The 17,930-nt window shown below is 37.6% G+C and overlaps 1 protein-coding gene and 1 long non-coding RNA gene across 8 annotated transcripts in view; one reads left to right on the forward strand and one right to left on the reverse strand.

Annotated features, from left to right (window-relative positions):
- Positions 1–17,930, reverse strand: part of LOC132237089 (uncharacterized) — a 308,039-nt gene that overhangs the window by 251,716 nt on the left and 38,393 nt on the right. The gene's annotated exons all lie outside the window — the stretch shown is intronic.
- Positions 1–17,930, forward strand: part of RNGTT (RNA guanylyltransferase and 5'-phosphatase) — a 209,218-nt gene that overhangs the window by 159,223 nt on the left and 32,065 nt on the right. For all 7 annotated transcript variants that reach the window (XM_059700941.1, XM_059700936.1, XM_059700938.1 and 4 more), the window contains one exon: positions 9,238–9,304. In XM_059700941.1, the coding sequence (XP_059556924.1) occupies positions 9,238–9,304 (67 nt within the window). The remainder of the gene's footprint in view (positions 1–9,237; positions 9,305–17,930) is intronic.

Consider the following 17,930-nt stretch of genomic DNA (forward strand, 5'->3'; position numbering starts at 1 on the left):
CACAAAACACAAATGTACAGCTTAATGAAATTTCATGTAAGCAACACCCATGTATTCAGGACAAGTAAGAAATAGCATCTTAGATACCTTCAGCATGCCTCTTTCTGATTCACAAACTTCTTCCTCCCACCAGAGATAACCACTATCCAGACTTCTGTGGCTTGCTTCCTTGCTTTTCTTTATACTTTTATTACTTAGATTTGCATCTCCAAACAGTAGGATTTGGTTTTGCCTGTTTTACCTTACTTCTTTTGCTCAGTGTTGTGAATTTGAAATTCATCCATGACATGGAATTCATTTAATTGCGCTCTCTCTCTCTCTCTCTCTCTCTCTGTGTGTGTGTATATATATATATATATATATATATATATATATATATATATATATATATGCATGTATACATATATATATGTATGTATATATACATATATATACACATATATATGTACACACACACACACACACATACATATAAAACGTAATTTTTTTTTGGATGGATTGTAGTACTATGTTGGTCAGCTATAATAGCCAAACATTTTTTGTGTGTTTTAGACCATGCACACACACTCTGTTGGGTACATACCTGAAATTGGAATTGCCAGGTCCTTAGGTTATGTGTGTGTTCAATTTAGGAGATAATGCACATGTTATAAATTTCTTTTACTTGGTGGCTTCTTACAGTATCTGAATAATGTTTTTTGAAAATTAGTATTTATTTTTTCCTCAGTTTTATTAAGATATAATCTATATATACAAAACCCTAAGCTACTGGTCGACCATTCGACCGGTTGACTGTTTGACCTGTTGCTATGATGTGCACTGACCACCAGGGGGCAGACACGCAATGACCCCTGGTGGTTAGTGTGCTCCCACAGCAGGAGCGCTGCTCAGCTGACCAATGGGCACAAGACGCTGGGCTCACGGCTGGCGAGCGCGGCTGCGCAATCCTCTCCCGCCTCTGCGGCAGCGCTATTGAGCGGCAGCAGTGGCAGGTGCAGTGGGGCCAGGATGAGCGGGAGCGGTGCCTGGCCCCGGCTCGGGCTCCTCCCTGGCCGCCTGCTGCTTCATGCACTACTACATCCCTCGAGTAGTCCTACATCCCCCCAGGGGTCCCGGATTGCAAGAGGGCCCAGGCCTGGCTGAGGGACCCCACCGGTGCACGAATCCATGCACTGGGCCTCTAGATGAAATATAATATTGTATTAGTTTAAGGTGTATAAACATAAAGATTTGTGAAATGATTACCACAGTAAGTTTAGTTAACAATCCATCACCTCATGTAGTTACAAAATCTTTTCTTGTGATGAGAACTTTTAGATATACAATGCAGTATTGTTAACGCTTGTCACCATGCTGTACATTTAATTTATCTTATATCTGGAAGTTTGTAACTTTGGCTACTTTCACCCCCCACACCTCCACCAACCTTTGGAACCATCCATCTGGTCTCTGTTTCTATAAGTTCGTTTTTTATATTACACATACAGATGAGGTCATACAGTATTTACCTTAGTATGTCTTACTTTATTTAGCATAATGCTCACAAGTCCCATCCATGTTGTTGCAAAATATATGATTTCCTCCTTTTTTATGGTTATCATAAGGAATGCTGCAATGAATATGGGGGTGTTGGTATCTTTTCCAGGTAGTGATTTCATTTCCTTTGGATTGATGTCCAGAAGTGGAATTGCTGGGTCAAATGGTAGCTCTGTTTTTAATAATGGGTGCACTAATTTACATCCACACCAACAGTGCATAACGGTTCCATTTTTTCCACATTCTTGCAAACACTTACCTTTGTCTTTTAACAGTTGTGCAGTGGTGATATTTCATTGTGATTTTGATTTGCATTTCCCTGATGGTTAGTGATGTGAGCACCTTTTCATGTACCAGTTGGCTAGTTGTATACTTTTTTAGTTCCTCTATTCATTTTTTAATCTGTTCATTTATTTATTTATTATTATTTTTTGCTATGTAACTTCTTTATATATTTTAGTTATTAACCCCTTATCAGATATATGATTTGCAAATATTTTCTCCCATTCAGTAGTTCCCTTTTCATTTTGTTGATGATTTCCTTTGTTGTGCAGATTTTTAGTTTGATGTAGTCCCACTTGTTTTTGTTTATTTGCTTGCTTGCTTTTGCTGCCTTTGCTTTTGGTGTCTACGTCACAGAGCAAGACTTACTTCAGCTGAGCTCTGGTGCCTGCTGACTTCACTTCTTGAGTAGTTGCTGTGGAGGTGGTTGGGTGGTGTTTTGACGTGGTCTGAAGCTGGCTCTGGTACCCCCTGAGAGGTGCAGGTCAAGGTCAACTGCCACTTGTGTTTTGTCTAGGGCCACTGGCTTGAGCTACAAAGTGATCTGCAGATGACTGCTATTTGTGCGGGGCTTAGAAGAGGCCAAGCTACGAACCATGTCCAGCTGCTGCTAGTGCTGGGCCTGGAGCCACTTAGTAAGAGGTACAGGGCACACTGAGACCATATGCTCCAGATGCTGCTGTTTGAGAGATTTTAGGAAAATCTGAAAAGCCACTAGAAACAGCTTAGGTGGGCTTGAAAGTTTCGTAGGGCAGGATCGCAGGGAATCACCAGGGTGGAGTAGACAGTGTGAATCAGGTTGATGGAGAGTCAGATATGGTACCCTCCTGTAGGCTATGTGGGAGTAGGGCTCATCAAAGGAACAAATGGCCTTTTCCAGCACTTTTGTCTGGGAGAAAGCTGCCCCTGAATTCTTGCAGTCATGCCAGACACTTCAGTTCCTCCCTGTATATCCCTGGTGCCTTTTGAGCTGCTGTCCCAGCACGGGAGCTCAGAGGGAGTGTGTCTGAGTAAGTGTCTGCCTTTTAAGAGGAACTGCTTGGGACTCCAGCAGCCCTCTGTCTCACTCAGCCTCCATTCCTACTGGTTTTTACAGCGTAAGTTATAGGAACTTCTCCTAGCACTGGAACCCTGGGCTTGGGGGCCTGATGTGGGATTGGGTTCCCTCTCTCCTCAGGGAGGACTTCTGCAGCCAAGATTATCTTCCACATATGGGTGTGTGGGTGTGGGACCAGCCTGTTCCTCATCTCCACCCCTCCTACCGGTCTCCATGTGGCTTCTTTTTTAATTCCCTAGTTGTACAACTTCCATTCAGCCAGATTTCAGGTGGTTCAGAATGATGATTGATCTATAGTTTAGTTGTAATTATGATGTGGTTGTGGGAGGAGGCAATACCTTGCTTATCTATGCCACCATCTTGGCTGGAAGTGCTTCCTTTTAGGAGTTTTATGGTCTCAGGTCTTACATTCAAGTCTTTAATCCATGTTGAGTTTATTTTTGTGTGTGATGTAAGATAGGGTATTCTCTGAATATTGGTAGCTCAGCATTTCTTTTTATATACCTTTGCAAAAATAATTCAGCTTTCTATTATTTATGATTCTCCAGTCTTATTTATTTCACTCCATACATATTTCACCTAACCAAACATCATTTCCAGCTAGTTTATTTCTATTGGCACACATATTATTTAAACATGTTATTGGTGATGGTGGTAGTTTGTTGTTGTTGTTTCTTTTAACAAAAGTTTAGATCATGTGTTATGCTTTCTAGGGTCTAGAAAGCAAAGCAGAATAGAGTAGGCTGTGGAAGTTTCTAAGGATACTAATTCACTTATTAGCTTATCCAAGTTTTTCTGAGCCTAAGGCACATGTTGCTTTTATTTACATTGTACTGGAAGTCTCAAAGAATGTAGGTCTTCTCAATAATAAGCATTTCAGAAGGACACTATTGATCCCATATTGAGTGCATGCATTTTGTCTTCCCCCACCCCACCCTCCTTACAGGTAGATATATTAGATGTAGTCTGCTCTTTGGAGAACTTGCTTTTTGGCTAAAAAGTGAGATTTATGTAAGTCAGTATTCGAGATTCCATATGTTTTTTCAAGGTATTTTGTTGCAATTCATTTTGAGTTATTTAGCTCATTCTTATTTTTTTAAAGATACCCTTTTCTTTAACTTTCAGTTTGAAATAGTTCTAGACTCAATTTCCTTTTATTTATTTATTTATTTTTTAAAATTAAATCTTTATTGTTCAGATTATTACATTTGTTCCTCTTTCCCCCCCCCCCATAACTCCCCTCCTCCCAGTTCCCGCCCCACCCTCCGCCCTCACTCCCCACCCACTGTCCTCATCCATAGGTGCACGATTTTTGTCCAGTCTCTTTCCGCATCTCCCACACCCCTTTCCCCCCCAAGAATAGTCAGTCCATTCCCTTTCTATGTCCCTGATTCTATTATAATCACTAGTTCATTCTGTTCATCAGATTATTTATTCACTTGATTCTTAGATTCACTTGTTGATAGATGCATATTTGTTGTTCATAATTTGTATCTTTACCTTTTTTTTTCTCTTCCTCTTCTTAAAGGATACCTTTCAGCATGTCATATAATCCTGGTTTGGTGGTGATGAACTCCTTTAGCTTTTCCTTATCTGTGAAGCTCTTTATCTGACCTTCAATTCTGAATGATAGCTTTGCTGGATAAAGTAATCTTGGGTGTAGGTTCTTGGTATTCATCACTTTGAATATTTCTTGCCACTCCCTTCTGGCCTGCAAAGTTTCTGTTGAGAAATCAGCTGACAGTCGTATGGGTATTCCCTTGTAGGTAACTGAGTTACTTTCTCTTGCTGTTTTTAAGATTCTCTCTTTATCTTTTGCTCTTGGCATTTTAATGATGATGTGTCTTGGTGTGGTCCTCTTTGGATTCCTTTTGTTTGGGGTTCTCCGTGCTTCTTGGACCTGTAAGTCCATTTCTTTCACCAGGTGGGGGAAGTTTTCTGTCATTATTTCTTCAAATAGGTTTTCAATATCTTTCTCTCTCTCATCTTCTGGCACCCGTATAATTCTGATGTTGGTACGCTTGAAGCTGTCCCAGAGGCTCCTTACACTGTCCTCGCATTTTTGGATTCTTTTTTCATTTTGCTTTTCCGGTTGGGTGTTTTTTGCTTCCTCGCATTTCAAATCATTGACTTGATTCTTGCGCTCCTCTGGTCTGCTGTCGGGAGTCTGTATAATATTCATTGTTTCAGTCCGTGTATGCTTAATTTCTAGTTGGTTCCCCAATATAACATTGAGGGTCTCATTAGTTTTCTTGTAGATCTCATTAAGTTTATCGGCGGCTTCTAAACAGTTCTTGAGAGACCTTAAAAGTGTGGTTCTGAACTCTATATCTTCCATTGACAATTTTGTCCTGTTTCTTTGTCTCCGCATTTTGTTATGCTTCCTTGGTGCACCCCCTAGTGGTCTTTGTTCGCAGTCTTATAGTTAAACCTTGATTGTTGTAGCTAATTCCAGGGAGGGTTTGACCTCCAGGCCAAGTGGCTATGAGAATCAGCTGTGTCAGCAGTGAGAGAACTTCTGTCCTCTAGGGAGGTGCTAATCTAGCCTTTGCCTGAGGCTATCCGGCAAATGCCTCTGTGCAGGGCTTGGGCGGGGCGGGTCACACAGGATCAACAGGGTGGGCCGGAGAGAGCAGTTATGGCGGCTCTCAGTCCTGTCCCCAGGGGCTCTGCCTCTCTGAGTCCCAGCACCCGCTGCAAAGCTCGGAGAGAAAGCTGCACTCGCTCTGACCGAAGCCAGACAGTCCCGCTTCTCCCGTTTGAGTCTGGATCCCTAGAGACTCGCCCGGATCTGGAGCTCAGAGTCTGCGACTCCCTCCCGATTGAAAACACCAACCGCGCCCTCCACCGCCAGCCCGCTCCGCGCACTCCGCACCTCAGAATTTGACTTCAGCACTGCGCCTCCTCTGAGTGTCCGTATGCGTTTCTCTTTCCTCCTAGTTGTAGGACTTCCACTCAGCCAGCGTTCCTGTGGTTCTGGGTGATGTCCCTTTCGTCTTTTAGTTTTACTTTTGAAGTAGTTGTTCAAAGCAGCAAACTCCAGCGTTAACCTATGCCGCCATCTTGGTTCTCAAGCCTCAATTTCCTTTTAAAGCATTATTTCCATATCTGATAGAGCATTAGTTTATGATGAATGAGGCTCTTTTAAATAATGTTTATTTGATTACATGACAAGTTTTAGTTTTCCTTTATATAAGGAGGTTTTCTGGAAATAATTTTGTAACTTTCTTCCCAGTATAGATACTTGTTTATATTTGTACTTGGGAACTTGAAGCAAAATGAACATTAGCCCTGATAGATTCTCTCCACTCCTACCCCCCCCAACAGTGCCTTTTTATTACTACTTGCCCAAAATAGCTTCTTTGGTAGCCACACTATAGAAACATTTAATTATAAGCAAATATTTTGGGACTTGTTAGCTTTTGTATAAAGGTTATGTTAATGTTCATGTAACTTAAGGGCAAAACAATTACCTGATACTAAAAGAGTCAGGGTTTCCATTTTAACATATTCATATACATACATGCATTTATCAGTGCTGAATTAATGCCTTACTCTGGGCATTTAAAATGTGATTGCTATGTTATACACAAGTACCCTTTCATCATAAAATGGTGCCTATTATTTGATAATAATTATGTATACAATTTGGCAAAATAATTTTTTGAAAGGTAAAAACATTTTAAGAAATCTCCCATCTTAAAAATGTGAATTTGTGTTCCCAAAGTATTTTATGCAAGCAGGCCTTTAAATTATGATACATGTTAAAACCCACTCAAATGGTGGTGGTAATATAATCTATGGTGAGGAATAATAGATACATGAATGAGAAAGAACAGTATTTAAAAAGTGAAATATATATGTGGCATGTAATTGATATATTTAAGAAATTTATTGTTTAGGAAAGGTAATTAGATAGGCAAGTTAGAAGAAGGGGGGCATACTAGTATTTTGGCACATTTCCTGAAATGCATATGCATAGTAATTAGAGGCATACTGAGTTTTAAATGTCAGCCTACTTTATTCATTTCTTTTTCTAGCATCTACTTGTATGAACAGTGACTATTCTTACTTCTAAGAGGGGTTTATCAAGGATTTTGTGAATATTTGTTATATAGGAAATAAATTACCGTTACATTTAGCAATGATTTGTGAGAGATTTAAAGTTTTGTTGGTTGAATTTATTAGTTGATGGCTAAGGAATTCTCCATTTCACAGTTGAGATTTGGGGACATTTTCTATGCTTTCTACTTGCATCCAGTGAACAAAAAATGTTTTTTGTCATGTTTATAACCTTCAGCAACATGCTAAAATGAATTATTATAAGTATCATTTATATTCTAAACTTAAGTGGTTTTTTGCTAAATTGGTTTAATTCAGATTGTGCTTATCAGCTTTTACCATTCTTTTAGTGGCCGTTAATGCTTTGTAGGCCTTTAAAGAATGTCTGGGAACATAGGTTGTTCCCAGGAGACTGAATATCTACCTTATTTCATAAAGTCTAAGGTGCTTTGCGAGTGTACTTTCTTAGTCTTAGTTAGTAAACTGAGTCAGTGGGAGGTAATCACACAGCCACCTCACAGCATCACCTGGTGACAATGATTATAAGGCACCATTGAGTATCAGGGGAATTATAATTTCAGAGAAGTTTAAATATGAATAAATGCATACCTTGGAATTGTTGAAGTAGGGTTTTGAAGTCATTAGCTAACTTTAAAAGGACCAGCTATGATAATCATGTGTTCAAATTTTCTATGATTAGACTAATATGGTACACTGAGAATTTTCCATATGATTGTTTTGAGTTTGCAGTTATTTTTTTTTTCACTTTAGATACTATTCAATGTTCCATTTTCAGATTGATGTAATAGAATTTACATTCATCTGAGAGATACTTTTTTATGTAATATAAAAGGCTATTAACTTTCACTATCTAGATTCTGAGGAGATGTATGTTGGCCTAGTTACTTTGGGCAGGGGTATAGGCAAAAAATTTTTTTTGTATTTATGTAGAACGGTGTTAAGTCTGATGTTGTGTCTATTTACTCACAGTGTCCATTAGGAAAAGATTTGTGATAATAGGTGAAATAAACACAGGGATACTTAAATATGCTCTTCTCCTATCTTGCACCATTCCACAAGTACAGTTCTAATGACGGTATTTCTTCATTCACAGTGTTTTCATGCAGTTTAGAATGATTGACCGCTTTGTGGTAGTTAATAGAAAGGGAGGGATGATGCAGGGAAGGGAACCATTATTTTTTTTTCCTAAGCTCTATATAGTTTGATTTTTATTTTCATGTGCATTTATTATTTTTATAAGAAATAAGTACATCTTATAAAAAATGACTTCATATTGCTTATATGGAGAGAGGGCATTTGGCATTCTTCATGGTCCATTCCAAACTTTCTTTGGATTTTCATCTCCAACTAAACTATCCCTTACTCCAGCCATACTTGTCTACTCTTTGTATTAATTAAAATTGTCTTCTACATTCTCAGAACTTTCCTTAATTTCTCCCTCTGCTTTACCCACCCTTCAAAGCTAAGCCCAAATCCCACCTATTTAAACGTTTTCAGCTCCCTCTGTAGTAAGTTCCCCTTACTTCACTACTTTGTAATGACAAATACCTGTATAAATAGCACTTATTAGAGGCCACATTTTGTTAGGGTTAATTATTTATGTGTCTGGTTTTCCTGTTAGATTTTGGGACCTACTTATTTAGGATTGTATTATTTTCTATAGTGCAAAGTACAGACATACAATGAGTGTGTTCTGAGTTGAATCCTTATGTATTTTTAAATATATGTATTACTTTATTTAATGCTTCCCCAGAGACACTATGTAGTAATTTTGCTAGAATTAGTAATATATTAGACTGTTCTACATTTATGTTTTCATTCTCAACATGTATCCACTATTTTCTGAAGTATAAGAATTACTTCTTACCCTAGCCAGTTTGGCTCAGTGGATAAAGTGTTGGCCCACGGACTGAAGGGTTCTGGGTTCGATTCTGGTCAAGGACACACACCTCCGTTGTAGGCTTAATCCCTGGCCTTGGTTGGGGCACGTGTGGGAGGCAACCAATTGATGTGTCTCTCTGTCTCTCTCCTCCCTTTTACAATCTCTAAAAATCAATGAGAAAATATCCTCTGGTGGGGATTAAAAAAAAAAAAAAGAAAAGAATTATTTCTTTGCTGGTTATTATCCCATAGTGCAATAATTGTCCAAAAGACAATAATTTCATAGATATTCATTTTTTCACTATCTATTTTATTTTTAATCTGTTATATAACTTTGATGATTATGCAACCTTACATTTAAGAGTATTTTTAAAATAATGCATTTTATTTCTTTGTAGGTTGCTTCCTCAGAATGTTGGACTTCTTTATGTTGGAGGTTATGAAAGACCCTTTGCACAAATCAAGGTATGATTGTTCATTTTCCAGTATACTTTTCCTAGATGTAGTTCACTTGTTCAGAACTCACTAAAAATCTGCAAATAACCATCAACATATAAAATATATTGTGTTTGTGAACAGTGACTTATATTTGCTTTTGCATATCTCTGCTGAAGAAGTAAATCAGTTTTGTGAAGAATTATTTAAATATTTTTGCCCATAGTAGAGTTGATTTTGATGAAAGTACTTCAGTGATTAGTTAAGAAGAGTCAAATTTAGAGCCACTGATTAATCTTTTAGATTACTCCTTTTGCCCTTAAAATTTTGACAGCTTTATTGAGGTAATTAACATACAAAAAAGTGTACATATATAAAGTATACAATTTGATAAATTTTGATATGCTTACATTTCTAAAATCATCACCCCCAAAGTTTCCCAGTGCCCCTTTGAAATCATTCTCCTTCCCCTGACTTTCCTTTTTCCCTTTCAGTCCTCAGGTGACCACTGATCTGATTGTATCATTATAGATTAATGTACATTGTCTAGAATCTATCTCTCTATATAAAAGCCTAAGCAACCAGCTGGTAGCTATGATGTGCACTGACCACCAGGGGGCAGATGCTCAATGCAGGAGTGGAAACCACAGGCATGGAAACATGGAACAGACTGATGAATTTCAGAGGGAAAGGGGAGGGTGAGGGCAGGAAGAGGTTAACCAAAGGTCTTATATGTGTACTAGAGGCCCAGTGCACGGGGGTACCTCGGCCTGGCCTGTGGGGATTGGGCCGAAATCGACTCTCTGACATACCCCAAGGGGTCCCGGATTGAGAGAGAATGCAGGCCAGGCCAAGGGACTCCACCGGTGTATGAATCTGTGCATTAGGCCTCTAGTCTATACTAATAAAAGGGTAATATGCTAATTAGACTGGGCATCTTCTGGATGTCCTTCTGGACAAAGCCACGATGGCGGGGGCCGGGCAGAGGCAGTTAGGGCCATTAGGCTGGCAGGCAGAGGCGGTTAGGGGCGATCAGGCAGGCAGGCAGGCAGGCAAGCGGTTAGGAGCCAGCGGTCCCGGATTGTGAGAGAGATGTCCCGGATTGGGGAGGGTGCAGGCTGGACTGAGGGGGAACCCCCCCGCCCCTGTGCATGAATTTCATGCACTGGGCCTCTAGTTTTATATAAGGGAAATCATACAGAATTCTGTGCCCCACCCTTCTTGGCTTATTTCTCTCAGCATAATTATTTTTGGATTCATCCATGTTGTTCCACTTATCAATAGTTCAATCCTTTTTATTGCTGAGTAGTATTTTATTATGTGGTTAGTGCACAATCTTTTTATTCTTTCACCTGTTGATGGACACTTGGGTTGTTTCTGCTTTTTGGCTGTTTAAAATAAAACTACTGTGAACATTAGTATACAAGTCTCTGTATGGATATATAGTTTCATTTCTCATTGGTAAATACCTAAGATGGGAATGGCTTGGTTATGACAGTTGTATGTTTAAGAAATTACCAACCTATTTTCCCACCAGCAGGATGTGAGAGTGCTAGTTCCTCCACATCCTCATCAACATTTGGTCAGTCTTTTTAAGTTTAGCCATTCTTGTAGGTATGTGGTGGTATTTGTAGTATTAATTTGCATCTTCTCATGTGCTTCTTTGCCATCTGCACATCTCTGGTGAAGTATGTGTTCCAATCTTGCCATTTTAAACTTGCTTTTTTGTTTTCTTACTGTTGAGTTTTGAGCATTCTTTGTATCTTGTGGATATAAGTCCTTTATCAGGTATGCAATTTGCATATATTTACTCCCATCAATACAAACATTATTTAATGTAGCTTTATAATAAGTCATGCAGTCAGGTAGTATAAATCCTCCAACTTTGTTCTTCCTCAAAGTTGTTTTGGCTAACATATAGGTTTCTTTAATTTCCATGTGAATTTCAGAATCATCTTATCAATTTTAATAAAAATGCTGGTTAGAATTTTTATTTGGATCATGTTAAATCTATAAATCAGTTAGAGGAGAAATGACATCTTAATATATTGAATGTTTTAATCCATGAAGACTATATATTTTTCCATTTATTTAGATCTTTACTGTCCCTCAGCAATATGTATTGTTTCAGTGTATTGGTCTTGCAAATTTTAAAATAAATTTACCTGTAAATATTAAAAGTACTTCAATTTTAATATTTGCATTGATAGTATGTAAATATGATTAAATTTTGTATTTAAGTCATATAGTTTTATTACACTCTATTAGTTCTAGTAGCTTTTTTGTACATTTCATAGGATTTTCTTTTAACATATTTTTTTTTTTTTACTGATTTCAGAGAGGAAGGGAGAGGGAGAGAGAGATAGAAACATCAGTGATGAGAGGGAATCATTGATCGGCTGCCTCCTGTATCCCCCGTACTGGGGATCATGCCCACAACCCAGGCCTGTGCGCGTGACCCGAATCGAACCTGGGACCCTTCAGTCCACAGGCTAACACTATCCACTGAGCCAAACCAGCTAGGGCCATAGGATTGTCTACATAAGTGATTATGTCATCTAATAAAGATAGTTTTCCTTCTTTTTTTCTGATCTGGATGCCTTTTATTATTTTTCCTTGCATTGTTACACTGGCTAAAACCTACAGTACAGAGTTGAGTAGAAATGATGAGAATAGACATCCTTGTCTTGTCCCTGATCTTGGAAAGCATTTAACAAATAATATTTTTTTGTAGTATTAGTTGAGGGTTGATCATAGATTCCATCTAGGCCTTCTTGCAAGGAAAAATGATACTATGAATGTCCAAGATAGTTATTTAAAAAATGGTTTGAGATCATCCTTTTTCTTTGTTGTCATAGCTTTCTGTTAATGTTTTCTGAGTAGCCTATAAAATTTGTATTTTGTTTAACTTTCTGACTTTTCTTCACATTTGATTTTTGGCTCCATGAACTACTTTTCTCCTATGAATTTGAGATGTGTGAGTTTAAATTTCTTTCCACTACATTTATGACATATATATTTATGGTTTGAAAAAGGAGAATTTTTCAGAATAGACTGAACCTGAATATTCAGGATACTTAATACTGAGGAGGTTTAGCCACATTGTTGACATTTTTAAATGGAAAATTCTTAATAAAAAATCTTCACTCCCATAGCATTAGCACCTCTAAATATCTCCATTAAATCGAAATACTCAGTCCATCATCAGATCTTAAGTTGTGGACTTTCTTAAAATTTTGATTCCGTAATGACATGCATTCAGATATACAGTATTTTTCTTCTATTTCTAATATATCTGGAGCATGAGTGAAGTTGTCAGGAGTCTCTTCATAAAGCTCTTTCACTATACTGCTCACCAAATTCCGTGTGTAGCCAGGATCCTATTAAGTTTCAGCAGGAATATTTTTGAAAGCCCAGTTTTTCTTTTTGTTTTTCAGTCCATTGGTTTGGAAAATCCTGCTTTTCCTTATTAGAACTGAAACAACTAAAAATGAGAGAGATATATCTGATATATTTAGGGAAGTGTAGAATTTGTTCATGTGTGTGTTTTACATGTTTTTCCAAAAACATAGTCTAAGTGTGTGTATGAGGATAATTCCTCCATCATTCATCTGATTCATTAACATAACATTTTCTTTATCCAGGCCTTTCCTAACAAGCCTAGTGACAGAGGTCAGTCCTTTGTCAACCCTTTTATTCCTGGATAATCAACTCGATAGAAAAATGCCCATCATTTTAGGCCATCTTTTTCCTTTGATGTTGCTCTGGGAAAGGTTTCTCTCAGACACTGTGAAAGGATTTCTTATCCTTATTAATTATTTAAATTCCTTCATAATTCCTATGGTTCTATGAAAATGCTGTATAGATTCTTATCTAATTAGATACTTATAAGTTAATTGAAGAATAATAAAAAATCATAGTTTAAATGCTTTAAGATAGGCTAGAAACTTAAGGTCCGTTTCTTCCCTTGCCTTATACTTGACTTCTTTTAGTCATGAAATACCACTATTTGTTAGTGTATTCACTCCCCGCCCCCCCCCCCCATTAAACTAAATGTAATGATACTATGTTTTGTGGCAGAGACATCAGATATAACCTTTAATAAGTGGAAACTGCTTTTCTTAAGGAATATTGGTTGAAATTTTTTGAATAAATCAAGGTAGGAAATTGTTCACTGAAATATTTAGGAAAAGGAATTCTCATGCATTAACACACAGGACTTAGTATGCGTGGCTTGGTGTTAGAGGCTCTGTTTGTTAAAAAGACATGTTACAATTGTATTTTTAAAAAGGAATCCAGTTTATAAAGATCGGGAAAAGAAAAGCAAAAAGGATAACAGATATTTGGACAAATGTTAAATGAGTTTATAAATTTGCTACAGCATGATAGTGGGTATTTGTACTATTAGTATATAGCATGAGTCATTATAATCACTCTGCAGATATACATATAAATATCCTTCCATTATTGTCCATCTTTTAGTTTAAGTTTTCTGTCAAAGCCCTAGATAAAGATACAAGTATGTACAAACACAGAACTTCATTATAGCTTCAGACTAGTACATCTTCATGCTAGTTTCAGGTTTCATTAATTTTAGCTAAATGATTCCAACTTACCTTTTATCTCTTAACATCTCCTATAAGTTATCTGGAAGGTTCTTTTTAAAATAAACTCAGTCTTTTTATATATAACTTTCACCCAAAGCAGTAACTTTATTCTCAGATCATTGATCTCTTTGAAAATCCCAGGAATTTACACAGACATGCACTTTTATTTAAAATTTCAGAGAGTTCATGGATCCCACTGAAGGGCATTTAAGGGCCCCAATTTAAGAACCCTAAAAAGTAAATACAATGTTTTCTCAAACTTTACTGTTAACCATAAGGGTATTGAAAACAAATTTAAGTTTTTAGGGCAAATTTATCATCTGAAAAAACCTGATTTTGAACATGCAGAGTATTCTCTTGTTTTGTCCTAAAATATAATAAACTAAATAAAGCATAGTCATTTTATAATAAGTTGTAATATAGAGTAAGAAAGGAATTGCCTCACATACCCACAGCTACTGTTGTGCAATAAATGAAGCAGGTTTCACCCTCATTCAAGACTAACTTCTTTCAACTTTATTGAGATATTGATTCTAACTGTACTGGGCTATATGTGACTTAGGCTTTTCTTAAGATATATGATTTATTATACCTTTATATGCAATCTGAAATTCAAAAGGGAAGTTTTGATTAAAATAACATTTTGCTTAATTCCTACTTCAAGCTGTCAGAAGATTTTCAGAAGTCCCTAATTTTGGAGAGGGGTTGTTTCTGCCTATCTTTGAATAATACCTTTATCTTACTTGTGTGTGTGTGTGTGTGTGTGTGTGTGTGTAATATTATTCATATTATTCATGGTTTATTTTTAAAGACATGTTCAAGTTTAAGCAATAGTTTACATTTTAGATCTGCTTTTCTATGTTGTTTTCTAGAACATTTCACAGTCTAGTAAAAATATTAATGTTATTCTCATAGGTTTCTAGTCCTGAAGGCTTCACTTAGCAGCCAAAATCCATAAAACCAAGAGGGATTGAAGCCTGTCAGCATCACTTTTAATCAACTCAGGGGTTGTTATGAACAATCTCAAGGCCACAGGGCTGTCCTCCCCGCAGGGCTTGGTATTAGTTGCCTCTTCCAGTTCTGACAGCCAAAGAAGTGTGTGAGACTGCAGGCTGAGTCAGACAGTTTCCACTTTGACACTGCAGAACAGCTAAGAAATGTCGTCTGTATTTTAACTATAAATTCCACGCAGCTACGATATGTGAAAAGTAAGGAATATAACCATTATTCTGAGGCACTTATTTTTTAATCAACATAGTAGTTTTCCCTTATCCATGGGGAATATGTTTTAAGACCCCTAGTGCAGTGGTCGGCAAACCACGGCTCATGAGCCACATGCGGCTCTTTGGCCCCTTGAGTGTGGCTCTTCCACAAAATACCATGTGCGGGCGCGCACGTACAGTGCAATTGAAACTTCGTGGCCCATGCGCAGAAGTCAGTATTTTGTGGAAGAGCCACAGTCAAGGGGCCAAAGAGCCACATGTGGCTCGCGAGCCGCAGTTTGCTGAGCCACAGTTTGCTGACCACTGCCCTAGTGGATGTCTGAAAATATGGATAACACCAAACCCTGTATTTACTACTAGAGGCCCGCAGTCCGGGACTCCTTGGGGGATGCTGGACAGCTGGTTTTGGCCTGATCCCACAGGCCAGGCTGAGGGACCCCACTGGTGCACGAATTCGTGCACTGGGCCTCTAGTATACTGTAATAAAAGTTATGTGAATATGGTCTCTCTCAAAATATCGTAATATTCTGTCCTCACCTTTCTTCTTGGGATGATGTGAGATGAAAATGCCTATGTGAGGGTAACTTGAATATGAGCAGTGATTGTCTGATAACTGAGATGCCTATTAAGTGACTACTGAGCAGGTAGTGTATACAGACTGGATATCGTGTCCTGGGCGGGACAGAGTGGGAAGTTGCAAGATTTCATCATGGTACTCAGAACAGCTTACAATTTAAAACTTAAGAGTTGTTTTTTTCTGGAATTTTCTGTTTAATATTTTTGGACTGGAGTTGACTGAGGGTAACGAACCATGGAAAAACAAAACTGTACATAAGAGAGAATACTGTGCGGTTGAGTTATTCTCTGCCCCAGAGCCTGGTTCTGTCTGCTGAGAGCCTGGGTGCCATTAGTCTCAGTGTCATACAGTAAGCTTCCTGAGCTTGAATTTTTAAAAATCTCTTTATAGCCAAGGAAATATGATTGATATCTGTATTCATATACATATGAAATCATGATCTCTTCATTTTTAATTTCATATTGGAAAACTCATCAAATCACCCCTCAGACTTTTTTCAATTAAAAAGGAGTTAGAATATTTTTCCTTTAAGGTATATTGAACTTAGATGGTTATTTATTACTTAAAAATATTTTGAGATAACTAATGACTTATTCAGGTTTTTTTTTTTTTTTAATCCTCTCCCGAGGTTATGTTTTTATTGATTTTTTTTTTTTTACAGAGAGAGGAAAGAGGGGGGGGAGAGAAAGAGAGAGAGAGAGAGAGAGAGAGATAGATATCACTTGCCTCCCCTGTGCACCCTGACTGGGATTGAACCTGCAACCTCTGATATACAGGATGACGCTCCAACCAACTGAGCCACCCTGCCAGGGCTTATTCAACTTTAATTTTTGGGTAAATTAAATTTAAAGGTAAACTATTTATTTGAGTTCCATCTATTATGAAATACTGAAAAAAGGGGAAAACTGATTTGTTTTGTTTACCAGCTTTTAGAAAATATGTGGCTTATTAGGTCAACACTTTTTTACTGAAATAAATTATATAACATTCTTATTTTAAATCTCTAAAATATCTGAAGTATCTCATCAGGTAAAGATGCAGTTCCCTAGAACTTAGTATTCTAGTTTAGTGGCTTACAAACTTTTGACCATGTCCTGTAGGACTGTAAGAAATGTTTTTCTGTTGCAATCCAGTACATATACAGTACATTTACACACACAAAATGTAAAACCAAAGTTTTAGAATAAATGTGATGCAATAGCTGTCTTTTCTATTCTATTCTGTTTACTTGTCAGTTAGTTTGGTTTTTAAATGCTAGTCTCAACCCACTGGATTAACTTCTGTCTTGGAAAATGGGTCACGACTCAGGAGTTTGGCAGCCACTGCTGCCGGGTAAGACTTGTCCTGCCATATGTTCTGGCAGGAGAATGCCATATTCACACAGCCCAGATGATAGTGGAAGCTTTCCTGCTCCTGAGCCGATGAGAGCCTTGTAAGTGGCTTTGGAGGGGAAGAAAATGATGAAATGTCATAGTTCCTGGGAAGAGGGAGGAGGAAAGTACAGGAAAATATAAATGAGAAACAAATTAAGATATTTTATAAAGCCAAAAAAATCCGTTTTCTGTTTCAAAAAATTCCTAATTTTTAAGAACAGAAGGGAGCCTACTCTGTCTTCCAAATGATTCTGTGTATTTTGAGGCTAGAGAAATAAATAAAGGTAAGATCGCCTCCCTTAAATGAAAAAAAAAAAATGGAGATGAGTGAGAAATTGAGAGAAAGCAATAGAATCAGATCTTGATTTGTGTGACATATTCTATGGCTAAGTTTTCTGTAATACTATAAAGTAAGAGGCCAATTTTCAGTGTCTCATATTGCAGTGATAAGGGCGGATGTGGTTATCCCTTTGTTGAATACAGATCCATAAAGCAAAAGAAATTAAACAACAACAACAAAACAAGTCCTAGTGGAAGCCTGCTTCTATGCAGTAGCTATTAAGTTTCTGATACCCTTTTATCCTGCACACTTGCTGACAGAGTGCTTCAAGGCCTGCTGGGCTCTTAGGTGAGCCCATATTGTAACTTGAATGCACTGTTTACAAGTCATATAGTAATTGCAGACTAGGGTTCCAAAAGTATTCTGGAGTAGTGGTTCTGCCATTTTTACTAAGGTGCTTTTGGCATTATTAATGTCAAAACTGAGTAACACTTGAAGCCTGTAGTCACACGTTTCAGTTTCATTATTCGTTTCTTCACTTCCTTAGGATACGTATCTACAAGATTATAAGCTTCGTAGAGGCTGAGCTGTGTCTT

This window comes from Myotis daubentonii, chromosome 6, assembly GCF_963259705.1.
Source record: "Myotis daubentonii chromosome 6, mMyoDau2.1, whole genome shotgun sequence".
Lineage (NCBI taxonomy): Eukaryota > Metazoa > Chordata > Mammalia > Chiroptera > Vespertilionidae > Myotis > Myotis daubentonii.